Source organism: Physeter macrocephalus, chromosome 17 (genome assembly GCF_002837175.3).
Source record: "Physeter macrocephalus isolate SW-GA chromosome 17, ASM283717v5, whole genome shotgun sequence".
NCBI lineage: Eukaryota > Metazoa > Chordata > Mammalia > Artiodactyla > Physeteridae > Physeter > Physeter macrocephalus.
The window spans coordinates 13,096,922-13,111,440 of NC_041230.1; the positions used below are offsets into that span (position 1 = coordinate 13,096,922).

Below are 14,519 nucleotides of genomic sequence, written 5' to 3' on the forward strand. Positions count from 1 at the left end.
ACACACACACACACCCCTCTCCCCCCCCCCCGCCCCCCCGGCATTCCAAGTCTTCGTCTCTTGTCCCGCCTCTTTCATGGAAGTGACAGACCGGTCAACCAACCAGAGCCGCGGGCCGGGCGCTGCGCAGCCAACCGTTCGGCGGGGGGAGGAGCTGGGGAGGGGGCTCGCAGGGCAGGGGAGGGGGCTAGGGGCCTCGAAGGGCTCCGGAGCGGCGACTGGCGAGTCATGGCGTTGGGGCTACAGCGCGCAAGGTACTGGGCTTTGGGGGCAGGAATGATAAGAATTGGGGGGCTCCTCTTCCAGCGACCCCTGAGCCGGGTGGGGAAGGCGCGGGTGCAAGCCTAGGGCCACACGGGCGCGCGGTTGTAGACACATCCCCGCCGCACCCTCCACCCTAGGGGACTGCAGGGGTGGGGGCATTTCCCCAAGTCCAGGCTGCCACACCCCTCTAGCCAGGAGCGACATCGGGGTCGTGATCCCAGATTTCCTGCTGTTCCGGGTTCGCTTCCCCTCCTGACTGGGGGTGAAACTCGGGGTCCCCACGGAATCGGGGGTGGTTGCATTTGAGCAGTTCCCAGGCTTCTGCGGGAGGCATTCTCCCTCCACATACTGACCCTTCTGGCCTCCGAGCCCCCAGAATTGAGGTTGTTCTTTGACACCATACCCCTAGGGTCCTAGGGGGTCCGGGGTACCCCCAAATTGAGGCTTCCTAGATATAGGGAGTCCCTTGGAATGCGGAGTCAGCTTCTGAGTTCAAGAGAAGAGAGATCCTCTTTAACTGGACCCTCCCTGACAGTCTCCCAAACCTTGAGTTGCCTAGAAATAGGCAGAGATGGTCACCTTTCAGAAGCCACCTTGGGACCCTTCCCAGGGGCCTTTTGGAAGGTAGGGTCACCCCCTTTAAGAACAAGAAAACAGCCTGACCCACTTCCCAAAGTCTAGCCTCTTATCTGACTCCTCCACTCCCACCCAGTCCCTGTGATGGTGGGAAGGGGCGCCCAAGCCTTATTTGGGGAAGACTCCAGAGAGGGTGCTGTGCCTGATTCAGTGCAAGCTGTGGGAAGCGCCCCCTGCCGCAGTGCCCAGCCGGGGTCATCCTGGACAGGTGGTGGGTTTCTGTGTTCCCTTCCCAGCAGGTGCAGATTTGCTGGGGCAGCACAGGGAACTCGTGCTCTGGGTCCACTGCCAGGGGGTCCTATCTGACCATGTTTTCATGGGACCCCGGAAAATATCCCACGCCCTTCGTTTCTCCTGTCCAATCTGAGGCGTCCAGGAAGCCTCACCCCCTTCCCTCCTCCCTGGCTTCGCAGGTCTGATTGGATCCTTCCACACCCCCATGTTTTCACTCCCCCCACTTATACACCCCCCAATTCTATTCTAGTCTCTGGCTCTGGGCCTGCCAGGGAACTCTATCCCACCCCTTCTAGGCCAGCCCTGGCCTAGCCCCTCCCAGCACCCCTTCCTGGCTAGGTGGGGGCCCCTCTTGGCTGAGCTGGGGCACTCCCCCCTCCCCATCCAAGGCCAGCCCTCTCCTGTGGTGTCATCTGAGCCCATGCACCACCCACTCATAACTCGCACCCAGACCCCGGCCACGCTCCATCCCCTCCTGCACCGCTAGGATGGCGCTAGGGCCAAAGAGGGTCAGGGTGCTGGTGAGTGGGCCCCCCATACTCCCTTACCCCCTTCCCTTCTTCCATCCTTGCCATCCCACCCCAGGCAAGGATGATTCTTGGGAAGTCCCTGATGGGCACTCGGCCCAGGGTGCCCCTCCGGTCAGAGGGTTCCCAGAGAACATAGGGCTTTGGGTACAGGCACCCCACTGGATTATCATGTCCTTAGGAATGAGCAGAGTTAGGGGAAGAGAGACTCCCACTGACCGCCCCCCCCAAGTCCCTTCTCAAACCCAAACCCTCTCAGGCCAACTTGGGGCAATGCCAAGAGGAGTCCCTGCATGGATTCAACCTAAGCCCCCACCAAATCCTGTACACTTTTTGCAAGACCCCCAGTACCCAGCTGAATATCAGGAGAGAGAGGCCCAGGAGTAGCCCTGAACGTGGGGAAGGGTGTCCCCGCTTCTCCATGCCTTTGCTCTCAGGTGGCAAGTTCTTCAGGGAAGGGAAGAGGTGGGCTTCTCCCTCTCCTGGTTGTGGGGGGGGCACCAAGCCCTAGTCCCCACTCCCAGGCCTTACCCTGGGGCCTCCCAGCCTGGCTCCACCCCCGTTCTCTACTGGAACACAGAGGAAGGGTGGCAGGGTTCCAGCTGCACGTCCCAACCTGGGCAGAGTGCCAAGGGGACGGACCAGGGCTGGGCATGGGGCCAGCTGGGGAGACTGGCCAGCTGGGGAAATCTGGAGGCAGCAGTGGTGGGACAAGGGGAAGGAACTGGGGCCAATGGACAGAGGAGGGGCAGGACAGGGGTCCGTTGGGTGGCACGCCCACCAAGGCACGGCATTTAAGAGCACAGGCCCCCAAATCAGGGTTCAAATTTCAGCTCACCCGCTTCCTGGCTGTGTGGCTTTGTGCCAGCAACTGCTCTCTGAGCCTTAGTTTTGTAGCCTGGAAAATGAGGGTTATACCTCCCCTCCCCTGCACCCGCTCAAGATGAGAAGCAGTGAGGGGACAGATCTTCGGGGTAGGATACCCGATAGGTGAGCAATAAACTGTGTTCAAGTCAGACACGGTTCTGGGTAGAAGCAGATACGTGGTCAGACTAACGAGCATTGAGCGTAGTTGCGCATTGGTGGAGGGCCGTGAGGTTACCAGCTTGGTTACTTGGGTGGGTGATGCAATTGCTCAGAGCCTTGGTTTCTGACTCTGTAAAAGGGAGATCACTTCTCCAGGTTCTTAGGGTTTGTTGAAAGGATTAAATGGGGTCTCTAAGCTCATGAGTGTTTGATCCACCAAAGCTATCATTATCAGCAGTATCACTGTGATTCAGTCTTCTTCCCAAGGTGTTGTTTAAGTCACGTGTGTACTTGCACACATACGCACACCACACCATGGGGTTACCACTGAAGCCCGAGGGCTTCTCCAGTGCCTACGATACTCCTAAGCCTTCCATCCCTGATGTGGACAAAGGGGGAATAATAAAAGTGGAGCCTTTATATAGCGCCAACCAATTGCCAGGCCCGGTTCTAAGCCCTTGACATGTATTAACTTACTTAATCTTCGCAACAGCCCCATGAGTTTGTTCCGTTCTTAGGCTCAGGGAGGCTGTGCAACTTGTCCAAAGTCACACAGCTAATAAGTAATGGAGTTGAGATTGGAACCCTGCACCAGAGGAACTAGCCCCGACTCTGTTTAAAGGGAAAGGCCAGAGGCCAGGCATCTGTGGAGCAGGTGGGAGGCCACACTTCCTGTCAGAACATCCGGAGAACAGGCTGGGAGCTAGAAGGAGGGTCCCGCTGTAGCCACCAGCTAGCTTCTTCTGTGCAGGGAGGAGTCACTTGGCCACAGAGAGGATTATAGAGCCCAGCTGCCCGGGACGTGGGGGGCCAACCCCACCCCCCAGCCCCGTTCCTGTTCCTGCTCCCTGTTCCCTCTGTCTGGGCCCCCAGCTCAGTGAGGCCCGCCCACCCCCACCCTCTGGGCAGGAAGACAAACAGGGCTGGAACAGAACGGGACAGGAGGACGGAATGTCCCCTGGGCAGAGCAGGACTGGAGGCCCCTGCCCCCCATCAGCCAGGAGGGAGGGGATGAGGGCAACTGCTGGCTCCCTCCACCCAGCTGCCCCCTTCTGTGCCTCCCACCCACTTGCACTGAGGAGTTCTTTCCCATCTGGAGAGTCAGGACAGTCCACTCCCCTCCCTCCATCATGCCTGTGGGTGGGGCTGCAGGTCTCCTGCTTGGGGGTGAGGTTGATGCCCCAGAAGTGGCCTCTGGCTTTTAGGAAGGGGCAGCTTCCCCTCCTAGAGTTTTGCGTCCATGGAGGTTGGCGGGGACGTCACAAGAAAGGAATTAGAAGAATAAAGGCTTTGGAACTTCACTGCCTGACTTCAAATCCCAGCTCCACCGGTTAATGGCTTGGTGACTTTTGGGGCAAAGGACTTCACTTTTCAGAGCCTCAGTTTCCCCTTTGTGAAGTGGAGGTTTAAAGTGCTCTCTGCCTAGGGCTTTCTTAGGATTGAATTGAGTACACATAGGCTGAGTCCTTACTTAGTGCAATGCCAGACCCATAAATGCTTAGCAACTTATAGCTGCTTATTAATGGTTTTATCAATAGTATCTATAGATAAGATTACATATACTATACTATATGTAACATACTCTATAATTTTTTTCCCCCAAACTATAATTTGGATTCAGACAGACCTGGAGTTTGACTTTTAAGACAGTGGCAGAAACAGGGAGAAGTACTAAAATCTGGAGATAAACCCAGGGCCATACAACAGAGGAAACTGAAGAGTTTAGGAAGACCAGCGTTCAAACCCTGGCTTCACTCCTTGTGGGCAAGCACTGCACCTCTGTGTGCCTGGGCTTCATCTGTTCAATGGGGAAAATGTTATTACCTTCCTTCTAGGGATGTCTGAGTTAAACGGGTTAATGTAAGTTACACACTTGGCACAGGGTCTGACACAATAGTAAAAGCTGGATAAGTGGCAGATATTTCTGAAAAAAATGACACTCATCCTTCTCCTCCCAACCCCACATGCAGAATTCAGACATTTGAAGTGGATTAAAGGGCAGCGATGAGTGGTTAGCCATTGGCCCTGGGGTTGGTTTCCTGTGTCACCCTGGCAGGGCCCCTGTTGGTGGGTCGTTGGACTTTGAGATCTGTACTCCAAGATTCTGAGGACTCAGCTCAGCTGAGGAGGGGAAAGGGCAGAAGAGGGGGTTCTGCGAGGCTGTAGGGCAGGGGGCCTGGGGGGCTGCAGGCATCTTCTTGCGCCCTCCCTTCCCTGGCTCCTGGCCAGCTCTGCCAGCCCCCTCCCAGCCGGAGGCCTCCCTGTTCCCCAGTCTTCCCAAGCCCGGAGAATAAACAGCAGATAAGTCAGGGAGGGGACAGAGCGGCCCTGGGCACGCCTTGGAGAGGAGTGAGGCACCGGAGGGCAGCATGGGCTGGCGCGGGGACAAGATAAAACCTGAGGCAAGGAGCGACTCCACAGTATAATCAACCCAGGCCCAGAGAGCTCCGGCAACTCGCCCGGACCACACTGCGAGGCCAGCACAGTCGCGGCTCTGCCTTCTCTGAACCCGAGCCCCATGTGGCAGCAACCCACGTGCTTGTCCCATCCAACTCTTTCCCTTCCCGGGGCGCCGCCAGTGAACGCTGCCCATGCCCGCAGGTCGAGCACGGAGCTGCGCAAGGAGAAGTCCCGGGATGCGGCCCGCAGCCGGCGCAGCCAGGAGACCGAGGTGCTGTACCAGCTGGCGCACACGCTGCCCTTCGCGCGCGGGGTGAGCGCCCACCTGGACAAGGCCTCCATCATGCGCCTCACCATCAGCTACCTGCGCATGCACCAACTCTGCGCCGCAGGTGAGGCCCGCTCCCGGGAATTCCCACCTCAGCAAGACCCCGCCCTCGGAAAGGTACATCCCAGGGAAGCCCCTCCGGGAAGCCTCACCTCCACAAGGCCCCGCCCCCCGATGTCTTCCCGGCGAAGCCCCACCCCTCTGGAATCCACTTAGTGGGAGAGGCCCCGCCCCCTTCAAGTTCTGGGCCAATCGGAACCCAGTTTCTTAGGAATCCTCGCCCCCTTAGAAGTCTATCATTTGTGAGGCCCCGCCCTTTGGAATGCGCCCTTGGGAAGCTCTGCCACCTTAGAGTTAGAACCCTAGGGAATAGGAGGCCGTCTAATCCCTAAGGCATCTGGACCCTTAGGATTTGGTCTCCTGGGAGATCTCGTCTAGGCTTCCTGCCCTTATTATCATCAATATCCCCAGGAGTCACAACAGTCCTTCCCCTCTAGAGTTAGAACCCTAGGGAATAGGAGGCCGTCTAATCCCTAAGGCATCTGGACCCTTAGGATTTGGTCTCCTGGGAGATCTTCTCGTCTAGGCTTCCTGCCCTTATAATCAATATCCCCAGGAGGCTTCACAGTCCCGCTTCCCCTCCTCGGGTCCCTAGTTCTATTGCCTGTCCCCTTAGTAGCCATTCCCTTGAATTCCCTCCCTGTTAGAATTCTCTGTAGGACACCTTCTCTCATTGCTTGTCCCCTTAGTAGCCATTCCCTTGAATTCCCTCCCTGTTAGAATTCCCTGTAGGACACCTTCTCTCTCTCTCTCTCTCTCTCTCTCTCTCTCTCTCTCTCACACACACACACACACACACACACACACACACACACACACACACCCCCTTGGAATCCCAGGACCCTGAAAAGCTTTTATTATGGGGAAAGTGGACTCATCCTCTGGCAGGCTCTGCCCATTAGATTAGAATTCTGCCTCCTTAGAATTCTGTTTGGGAGTCCCTGCTTCTTTAGAGGTCCTGCTCCAAGAATTCTGAACCCCTGGGAAGCTTGGCCCCCTCGGAATTCTGACTCCTCCTAGGCCTTGGCTTCTTAGAATTTTGACCCCTGGAAATTTCATCCCCTTAAGATTCTGCCCTCCTTAGAGTTCTATTCCCTTAGGAAACCTCTATCTCCTTAGAATTCTGTACCCCTGGGAGGCTCTGCTCCCTTAGAATTCCAGTCCTTGGTGGTCCTGCCCTCTTCCTTGGACTCCAAGCCACTGGGATGTGCCCCACTCACCTGGAGGTACCTATAAGTTCCTCTGAGTGAAGGAAAGCAGAGGGAGGCTAGCCAGGGTGGGCTTACCGCTGACTAGAGATGCCCCATCCATCCTGGTCCGGACACCAGGGGAGTGGAACCAGGTGGGAGCAGGGGGCGAACCACTGGATGCCTGCTACCTGAAGGCCCTGGAGGGCTTCGTTATGGTGCTCACCGCCGAGGGAGACATGGCTTACTTGTCAGAGAATGTCAGCAAACACCTGGGCCTCAGTCAGGTAAGAGGAGCTGCCTGCTTTGTGCAGGTGATGCTGGGATACAGAGGTGACCAGAACCACCTTAGCCCTATTTTTACAAGGCCCACAGTGCAGAGGGGAGACGAATATGTCACCAGACAGGAAGATTCAGAATGGTCAGGGCTAGGGTGGGGCAGCCTAGGGGGCTGTACAGGCCGGGGGTGGAGGGTGGTACCTGACCCAGCCTGGGTGGGAATTGAGGGCTTCCTGGAGGAGAAGACATCTGAGCTAAAACCTGAAGGGCTTAGCCAGTCAAAGGGTATGGTGAATGGATGGGACCAGAGAAGACTGGCAATGTACATGGCCAAGGGAACAGAATATGCAAAGACACAGATGTGAGATAAAACAGAGCATTTGGGGGAAATAAAGACATTAATCCAAGCTAGGTGCAGAGTGCAATGGGAGAAAGTGAGAGAGAAAAGGCTAGAGAGGACATAATTTAGGACCAAAATCGAAGGTTTATCTCTAGGGCACTGGGGAGCCATGGAAAGATTTTAAGCAGGGGAGAGGTTGTGTCAGAAAGGTGGAATCAGAATTTCATTTTATTTAGAAAGGTCCCTCTAGGTACTGCACAGAGATAGAATTAGAGGGAGTGAGACTAGCGGCTGGAAAATCCCTAAGGAAGTGGATGCAGGGCCCCAAGTGGGAGAAAAGAAGTAGGATTAGGGGCCTGGGGACGGGAAGACAAACAAGAGACACTTAGAGAGTAGAACTAATTTCAGCTGATCCTTACAGCAATACCGTTCTTCTTCTTAGCTCACATAAATGGGATCCACAGTTGGCATCCGTTCCTTTCCCCTGCCTTGTTATCCCACTCTTGGTACCAATTTCTCTGTTAGTTTGAGCTCTTGGGCTCAGATAGGTGACTGTCTCAAGATCCCAAAGCTAGGAAGTGACAGAGCTCGGATTCAAATCCAACTACAAGATCTCACTCCTCCCCTATTCAGCATTAGCTCTGGACTGTGAGCTCTGTGGGTCCCCTTTCATCTGTGTCACCTCCTCCCAGCACCAGGCTCATTTCCTGAATTGAAATAAGGAGTTGGGTCTTCGGCTTGCACAACAAATGGAATTTGAATAGGGTCTCACCTCAGGGCCTTGGCACTTGCTGTTCCCTCTTTCTGGAACACTCTACTCCAGAGAGCCACCTCACTGGCTTTGTTCAGCAGTTTGTGTAAATGTCACTTCTTCAAGAGACTGTCCCTGACTGCTGCCTCTAAGATAGCATCCCATCATTTCATCATCTTACCTTGCTTTAGTTTTCTTCATATCACTTAGTATATTGTTTTATGCATGTGTGTTGTTTTGTTGGTTCATTGGCTACCTCCCGCCACTAGCCAGTAAGCTCTGAGAGGCAGGGATTTTGCCTTCATAGTCACTGCTGTGCCCATACCATGTAGAAGAGTGCCCAGCAAATTATATGCCAAAGAGAGGAATGAATAAATGAATGAATGAATGAATAAGGAGACTGGGAAAATAATCCAGGCTCATGAATTAGGGCAGGATAATGAGGATGGGAGGGAGGAGATGGGTCAGAGGCCCTGGTAAAAATGCTTTTCCTCTAAGACACCCCCTGCTTCCCTCCCTCCCAGCTTGAGCTGATCGGACACAGTATCTTTGATTTTATCCACCCCTGTGACCAAGAGGAGCTTCAGGACGCCCTGACCCCCCGGCAGAGTGAGTCCTTGGAGGTCTCTGCCCCCCAAAATACAGAAACCGAGGCTCTATCCTTTCTTCGGCATACCTCCTCCCCCTCTGAAATACTGGACTGAGAAAAATGGGATGAGGAGGACGTGGCCCTGCCCCAGGGGAATACAGGGACATGGCTCCACCCTGGGGGTCTAAAGGAGCATAGCATACCCCGTGGAGACCCTCTCTGGGTCAGAAGTCTCAATTTTGGGGATGAGGCTGGGGGGAGGTTAGTAACCAGGCTGCTGGAGGGACTGGGCCCTGTCCCAAGCTGCCCGGTGACCTGCTCCTCCCCTCCCCCTCCCCCCCTCCCATGGCCCTCCTCAGGCCTGTCCAGAAAGAAGCCGGAGGCCCCCACCGAGCGGTGCTTCTCCTTGCGCATGAAGAGCACCCTCACGAGCCGCGGGCGCACCCTCAACCTCAAGGCAGCCACCTGGAAGGTGGGCAGGGCCTGGCCTGGAGGAGGGTGAGGGACCTGCTGGGGCTGGACCTGAGCCCTAAAGTTCTCACAGTGGGTTGGAGCCCGGGAGTCTCCCGGGCCGGGGATCCAGTGGGGGCATTCTCGGGCTGGGTCTAGTGCATCCTTTGGGTACCTAGGAGGTTGGGGATCTGGGGGTCCTTGTATCCTTTCTTAGTCTGGGTCTCTGGGGGCCTGGGGCTGGGGGTCCTCAGCATCCTGGGCCTGGAGTCTCCATGGGGTTGGAATCTGGGGTCCTCAGAGCTCCCTGAGTCTGAAGAATCTAGAGATTGTCAGAACCTTCTTAGGTTGGGTCTCTGTGGGGTTGGGGTCTGGGGGTCCTCAGAGCTCCCTGAGCTGGGTCTCTAGAATCCTCAGGGGTTTCTTCTTCTCAGCTCCCTGAGGGGAGGGGCCCACAGGGATATACCTCCCAGCCCCTTGGGGAGCCCTAGGCCCAGGTGCATCATTGCCTCTCTCCCTGCCCACCAGGTACTGCACTGTTCTGGACACATGAGGGCCTACAAGCCCCCTGCACAGTCTTCCCCAGCCGGGAGCCCCAACTTGGAGCCCCCCCTGCAATGCCTGGTGCTAATCTGTGAAGCCATCCCCCACCCTGGCAGCTTGGAGCCCCCGTTGGGCCGGGGGGCCTTCCTCAGCCGCCACAGCCTGGACATGAAGTTCACCTACTGTGACGAGAGGTGGGCAGGAGCCAGGGTCCCACCCACCACCTGCCAGCCTGGCTCCTCCTCTTCCTTTCTGCCCAAGTTCATTCACATCTCCTCTCCTACCCCCCAGCTTCTCTCTCTGCTCTGTTTCTATCTCTCTGACTCCATCTATCTCTGTCTTTGTGTATCTCTCTGTCTCTGAATTGTCTGTGGGTCTTCCTATCTGGGTTCAGACTGCTTGGGTTCAAATGGTGGCTGTGCGCCCTTGGCCAAATGACTTGACCTCTCTGTGCCACACTTTCCTCATCCGTCCTATGGAGTGATAGCAGAACCTACTCTGAACAGTTGTTCTGAGCATTCAGTGAGTTGCCTGGTACAAAGCACTCTAGAAGTGCCTATTTTTTTAAAGCATTATCATCGTGATTACTTTTTATTTCTATTCATTCTTTTTTATGTTTCTTGTTGTGACTTTCTTTATTTCTCTTCCCCTCTCCTATTTCTTTCACGTTCTCTTTTGTCTTTCTTTTTTTTTTTTTTAATATTCATTTATTTATTTTTGGGCTTCCTCGGGTCTTCGTTGCGGCACGCGGGATCTTTCATTGCGGTGTGTGGGCTTCTCTCTAGTTGTGGCAGGCGGGCTCCAGAGTGCGTGGGCTCTGTAGTTGCGGCACGCAGGCTCTTTAGTTGTGGCACACAGGCTTAGTTGTTCCGCGCATGTGGGATCCTAGTTCCCCGACCAGGGATCGAACCTGCGTCCCCTGCATTGGAAGGCAGATTCTTAACCACTGGGCCACCAGGGAAATCCCCTTTTTTGTCTTTCTTTTCATCACTCTTCCAATTTTTACCTTCTCTCTCCTCCCCTATTAGTTTCCTATGGCTGCTGTATCATGTTACCACAAACGTAGTGGCTCAAAACAATACAAATTCTCTATCTCAGTGTTCTGGAGGTGAGAAGTCTGAAATGAGTCTTATGAGGCTGAAATCAAGGGCTATGTTCCTTCTGGAGGCTCCAGGGAAGAATCTGTTTCCTTGCCATGAAAGCTTCTGGAGACCTCCTACATTCCTTGGCTCGTGGCCCCTCTCTCTACCTTCACAGCGCATCACTTCAGCCTCTGCCTCCGTCATCACGTCAGGTCTCACTCTGATCACCCTCTCCCCTCCTATAAGGACTCCTGTGATTACACTGGGCCCACCCAGATAATCCAGGATCATCTCCACATCTCAAGATCCTTAACTTCATCACATCTGCAAAGTCCCTTTTGCCATGTAAGGTAGCATATTCACAGGTTCCGGGAATTAGGACGGAGACATCTTCAGGGGCCATTATTCAACCGGCCACACCCCTTTTTCTATTTCTTACTCTCCCTTTATCTCTGTTACAACCCTGTCTCTCTCTGTCTTGCTGGCTTCATCCCCATGTCCCCCTCTCCTTCCTTTCACCCACCCTCCACTTTCGCCAGTTGAACTGACCGGGGTCCACTGCACCCACTTCAGGATTGCGGAGGTTGCTGGCTACAGCCCTGATGACCTGATTGGCTGTTCTGCCTATGAGTACATCCATGCGCTGGACTCAGATGCAGTCGGCCAGAGCATCCATACCTGTACGTGTTCAGGTTCCGTTTCCAGTGCTGCATGGCCCCAGCCAACACCAGCTGCCTGCTTCCCCAAGTCCCAAGGAACCTTCTCTTCCCTGGCCCCTTCATACCCAGCACCCTGCTCCCACGGCCTTCTCTCCCCAGTTGCCCTAACCCCTCCCCATGCCCCTCCCCAGTGCTGAGCAAGGGCCAGGCAGTAACGGGGCAGTACCGCTTCCTGGCCCGGAGTGGTGGCTACCTGTGGACCCAGACCCAGGCCACAGTGGTGTCGGGGGGCCGGGGCCCCCAGTCTGAGAGTATCGTCTGCGTCCATTTCCTCATCAGGTAAGCGGGAAGGAGGTGGGGTGGCTGTGTGTGGTTCTCTTCTGGTCTGCATACGTGTGAACAGCTGTGTGTGTGTATATGCACAAGTGTGCATGTGTATGGTGCACACATGTGTGAGAGGGAATGTGCACAGGTACACGTATGTAGAACACGTGTGACTGACCACACACATATCTGCATGTAGACACAAATGTGTGTGAGCGTGTAATTTAAACTAAAAGGATTCTATATTCAAGTTAAAATAAGAAATCTAGCTGAATCTTGGGGGCTTTTTTTGCTTTTTAAAAATTGATGTGTAATTTACATAGAGAAGTTTCATTCTTTTTGGTATACGCTTCTATGAGTTTCGACAAGTGCATGGAATCGTGTAACCCCGACCATAATCAAGCTATAGAGTAGGGAATCCTACAAGCCACGCAGTGTGGCCAAAAAAAAAAAAGCTATAGTGTAGTTTCATCACCCAAGAAAATTCTTTCATAGGGAACCCCACTCCACCCCCGCCCCCGTCATCTCTGGCAACCACTGATCTGTTCTCTGACTCTAGAATTTTGCCTTTTCCAGAATGTCATGTACGCGAAACTCTATAGTATGTAGCCTTTGAGCCGGGCTTCTTTCACTTAGCCTGATATATTTAAAATGTATCTATGTTGAGGCATGTATCAGTACGTTCCTTTTCGATGCTAGGTAATCTTCTATGGTATGAATATGTATGGACCACGGTTTATCCATTCTCCAGTTGGAGGATATTTGGACTGCTGCCTATTTTGGGCAATTACGAAAAAAGCTAGTGTAAACATTCTCATTCAGGATTTTGTGAGATCATATGTTTTCGTTTCTCTTGGGCAAACACCTAAGAATGGAATGGATGGGTCATATGGTCAGTGTATGTTTAACTCCCTAAGAAACTACCAAACTGCTTTCCAGAGTGGCTGTGCCCTCTTGCATTCCCATCAGCAACGTGGGAGGGTTCCAGTTCCTCCACGTCTTTGCCAGCATTTGTATTGTCTGTTTTTGTCTTGTTTTGTCTTCATTGGGTGACATTCTAATGGGTGTGTAGTGGTGAATCACAGTCTTTCCCCCGCTTCCATCATGCATCTTAGAAGTTTTTCACCACGACAGCATTGTGACGAGGGCAGCAAATTATCACCTAACACTGAGACTTACAGCTTTTCTTTGAAGATTATCTTCCAGGACATGGCATTCATTTATAAAGCCATAGGAGTTTCCCTGGGTCTTTCTGATCAAGAACAGATTCTGTTAGAAAACAGAGGTTGGTAACAGGAATATTCATCTCAATCTTCATACACAAGAAAACAAGGCTGATCATCTTTGGAATGTTCGCTCCTTAACACCCTTTCAAATCAGAATCTTTGAATAACTTGTAGCCTTGGGAAGAAGTCTCTTCACTGTCAGAGCTAGGGAGAGGGGACCCACCCCCATATCTTCCAGCAAGCTCCTTTTATTCATTATGAAGATTTGCCTTTTGATGGCCAGGCCCTGGAATTTCAATCTGGCGAGTTCAGTTTTACTGGCAGAAAATGGGTGAAGAAAGAATAGGTGTTTACTTTAGTAACCGTGAGATGAGAAGCATATGGTATGAATCATGCTTGGTGCTGTGTACATACTGTGTGGCGTGCAGCTGCGTGGCTCTTTGTGCGTGCCCAGGTGCTGACACTTTGTAGACTCCATCCCTCCTCTTCCACACCGAAGCCTCCTTCCGTTGCAGTGAGCCCCTGCTCCATAAACATACAACTCACTTGCACGGGGCACTTACAACATTCCAGGCCCTGGGCTTTGTGCTCAAAACCACCCCATGAGGTATAGCAATTATTTCGATCCCCATTTTTGAGGAGAGAAAACTGAGGACCAGAGAGGGGAAGTCATTTGCCTGATGTCACACAGCTAGTAAATGTCAGAGCTGGGTCTTGACCCAAGGTTGGTCAGGAGGCTACACTAATAACCACCAAACCACACAATCTCTTATTTGCTCAAGCCAGAAACCTAGGAGTCTCTCCTGCATCCTTTTTCTCATTCCTTCCTATCCCCATCCACTCTGTCCGCCTCTCGGATAGATCTTGAATTTGTTTCCCTTCTCTCTGTCTCCACGGCCACCATCATCTCACACCTTGTTTATAGCATTAACCTCCTAACTGAGATCTAAAGCTGGTTTGGATTCCACTGATCACACAACTGCCGAGGTCAGGGGGCAGGTTCTGAAATACAAATTGGTTCATGTCTCTCCCCTGCTTAAAGCCTTTCTGTGGTTCTCCAGTATCCAGAAGAGAAAGCCCAAGAACCTTAACATGGCTCCTCAGGCCCCGTGTGACCTGACTCCTGCATGCCTCCCCTTATCACTCCAAACTTCAGGACCTTTGCACATGCGGTTTCCTCTGCCAGGATGCTCCTCCCCCTTCCCTCCTCCTCTTTCTCCTGAATGACGCCCACTCATCCTTCTGCTTTCAGCTCAGACATTACTTACTGAGAGACCCTTTCCTGAACCCCTACAGGAGGTCACATCTCCCCAGTTTCCCTCCTGGTCCTGTCCTTTTGCTTCAGAGCAGTTAAAACCATTTGTAATTATTTATTTGTGTGTTTAACCAGGCCTTCTTCCTGGATTGCCCTTTTCAAAATTGCATATCTCCTTCTTCTCCTTTTGTTCCCCTAATTTTTACTGTCCTATAGAAGTGTGACATGGGAATTCCCTGGTGGTCCAGTGGTTAGGACTCCGCACTTTCACTGCTGAGGGCCCGGGTTTGATCCCAAGTCAGGAAAGTAAAATCCCTCAAGCCAGCCCTGCAGATGAAAAAAAAAAAAAAAAAAAAAAA

General features: G+C 53.3%; 1 protein-coding gene across 2 annotated transcripts in view; it reads left to right on the top strand.

Moving 5' to 3' along the window:
- The first annotated feature begins 220 nt into the window (after positions 1-220).
- The window catches only part of HIF3A (hypoxia inducible factor 3 subunit alpha), a 29,064-nt gene continuing 14,765 nt past the window's right edge, over positions 221-14,519 (top strand). Inside the window, exons 1-8 of one of the 2 annotated variants that reach the window (XM_007102722.2) lie at positions 221-254; positions 5,289-5,479; positions 6,804-6,949; positions 8,557-8,641; positions 8,981-9,093; positions 9,600-9,808; positions 11,270-11,376; positions 11,547-11,694. In XM_007102722.2, the coding sequence (XP_007102784.1) occupies positions 229-254; positions 5,289-5,479; positions 6,804-6,949; positions 8,557-8,641; positions 8,981-9,093; positions 9,600-9,808; positions 11,270-11,376; positions 11,547-11,694 (1,025 nt within the window). In that variant the 5' untranslated portion in view covers positions 221-228. Of the gene's footprint in view, positions 255-5,205; positions 5,480-6,803; positions 6,950-8,556; positions 8,642-8,980; positions 9,094-9,599; positions 9,809-11,269; positions 11,377-11,546; positions 11,695-14,519 lie in introns of those variants that run through there. The other variant, XM_055079129.1, reaches the window with a different exon arrangement.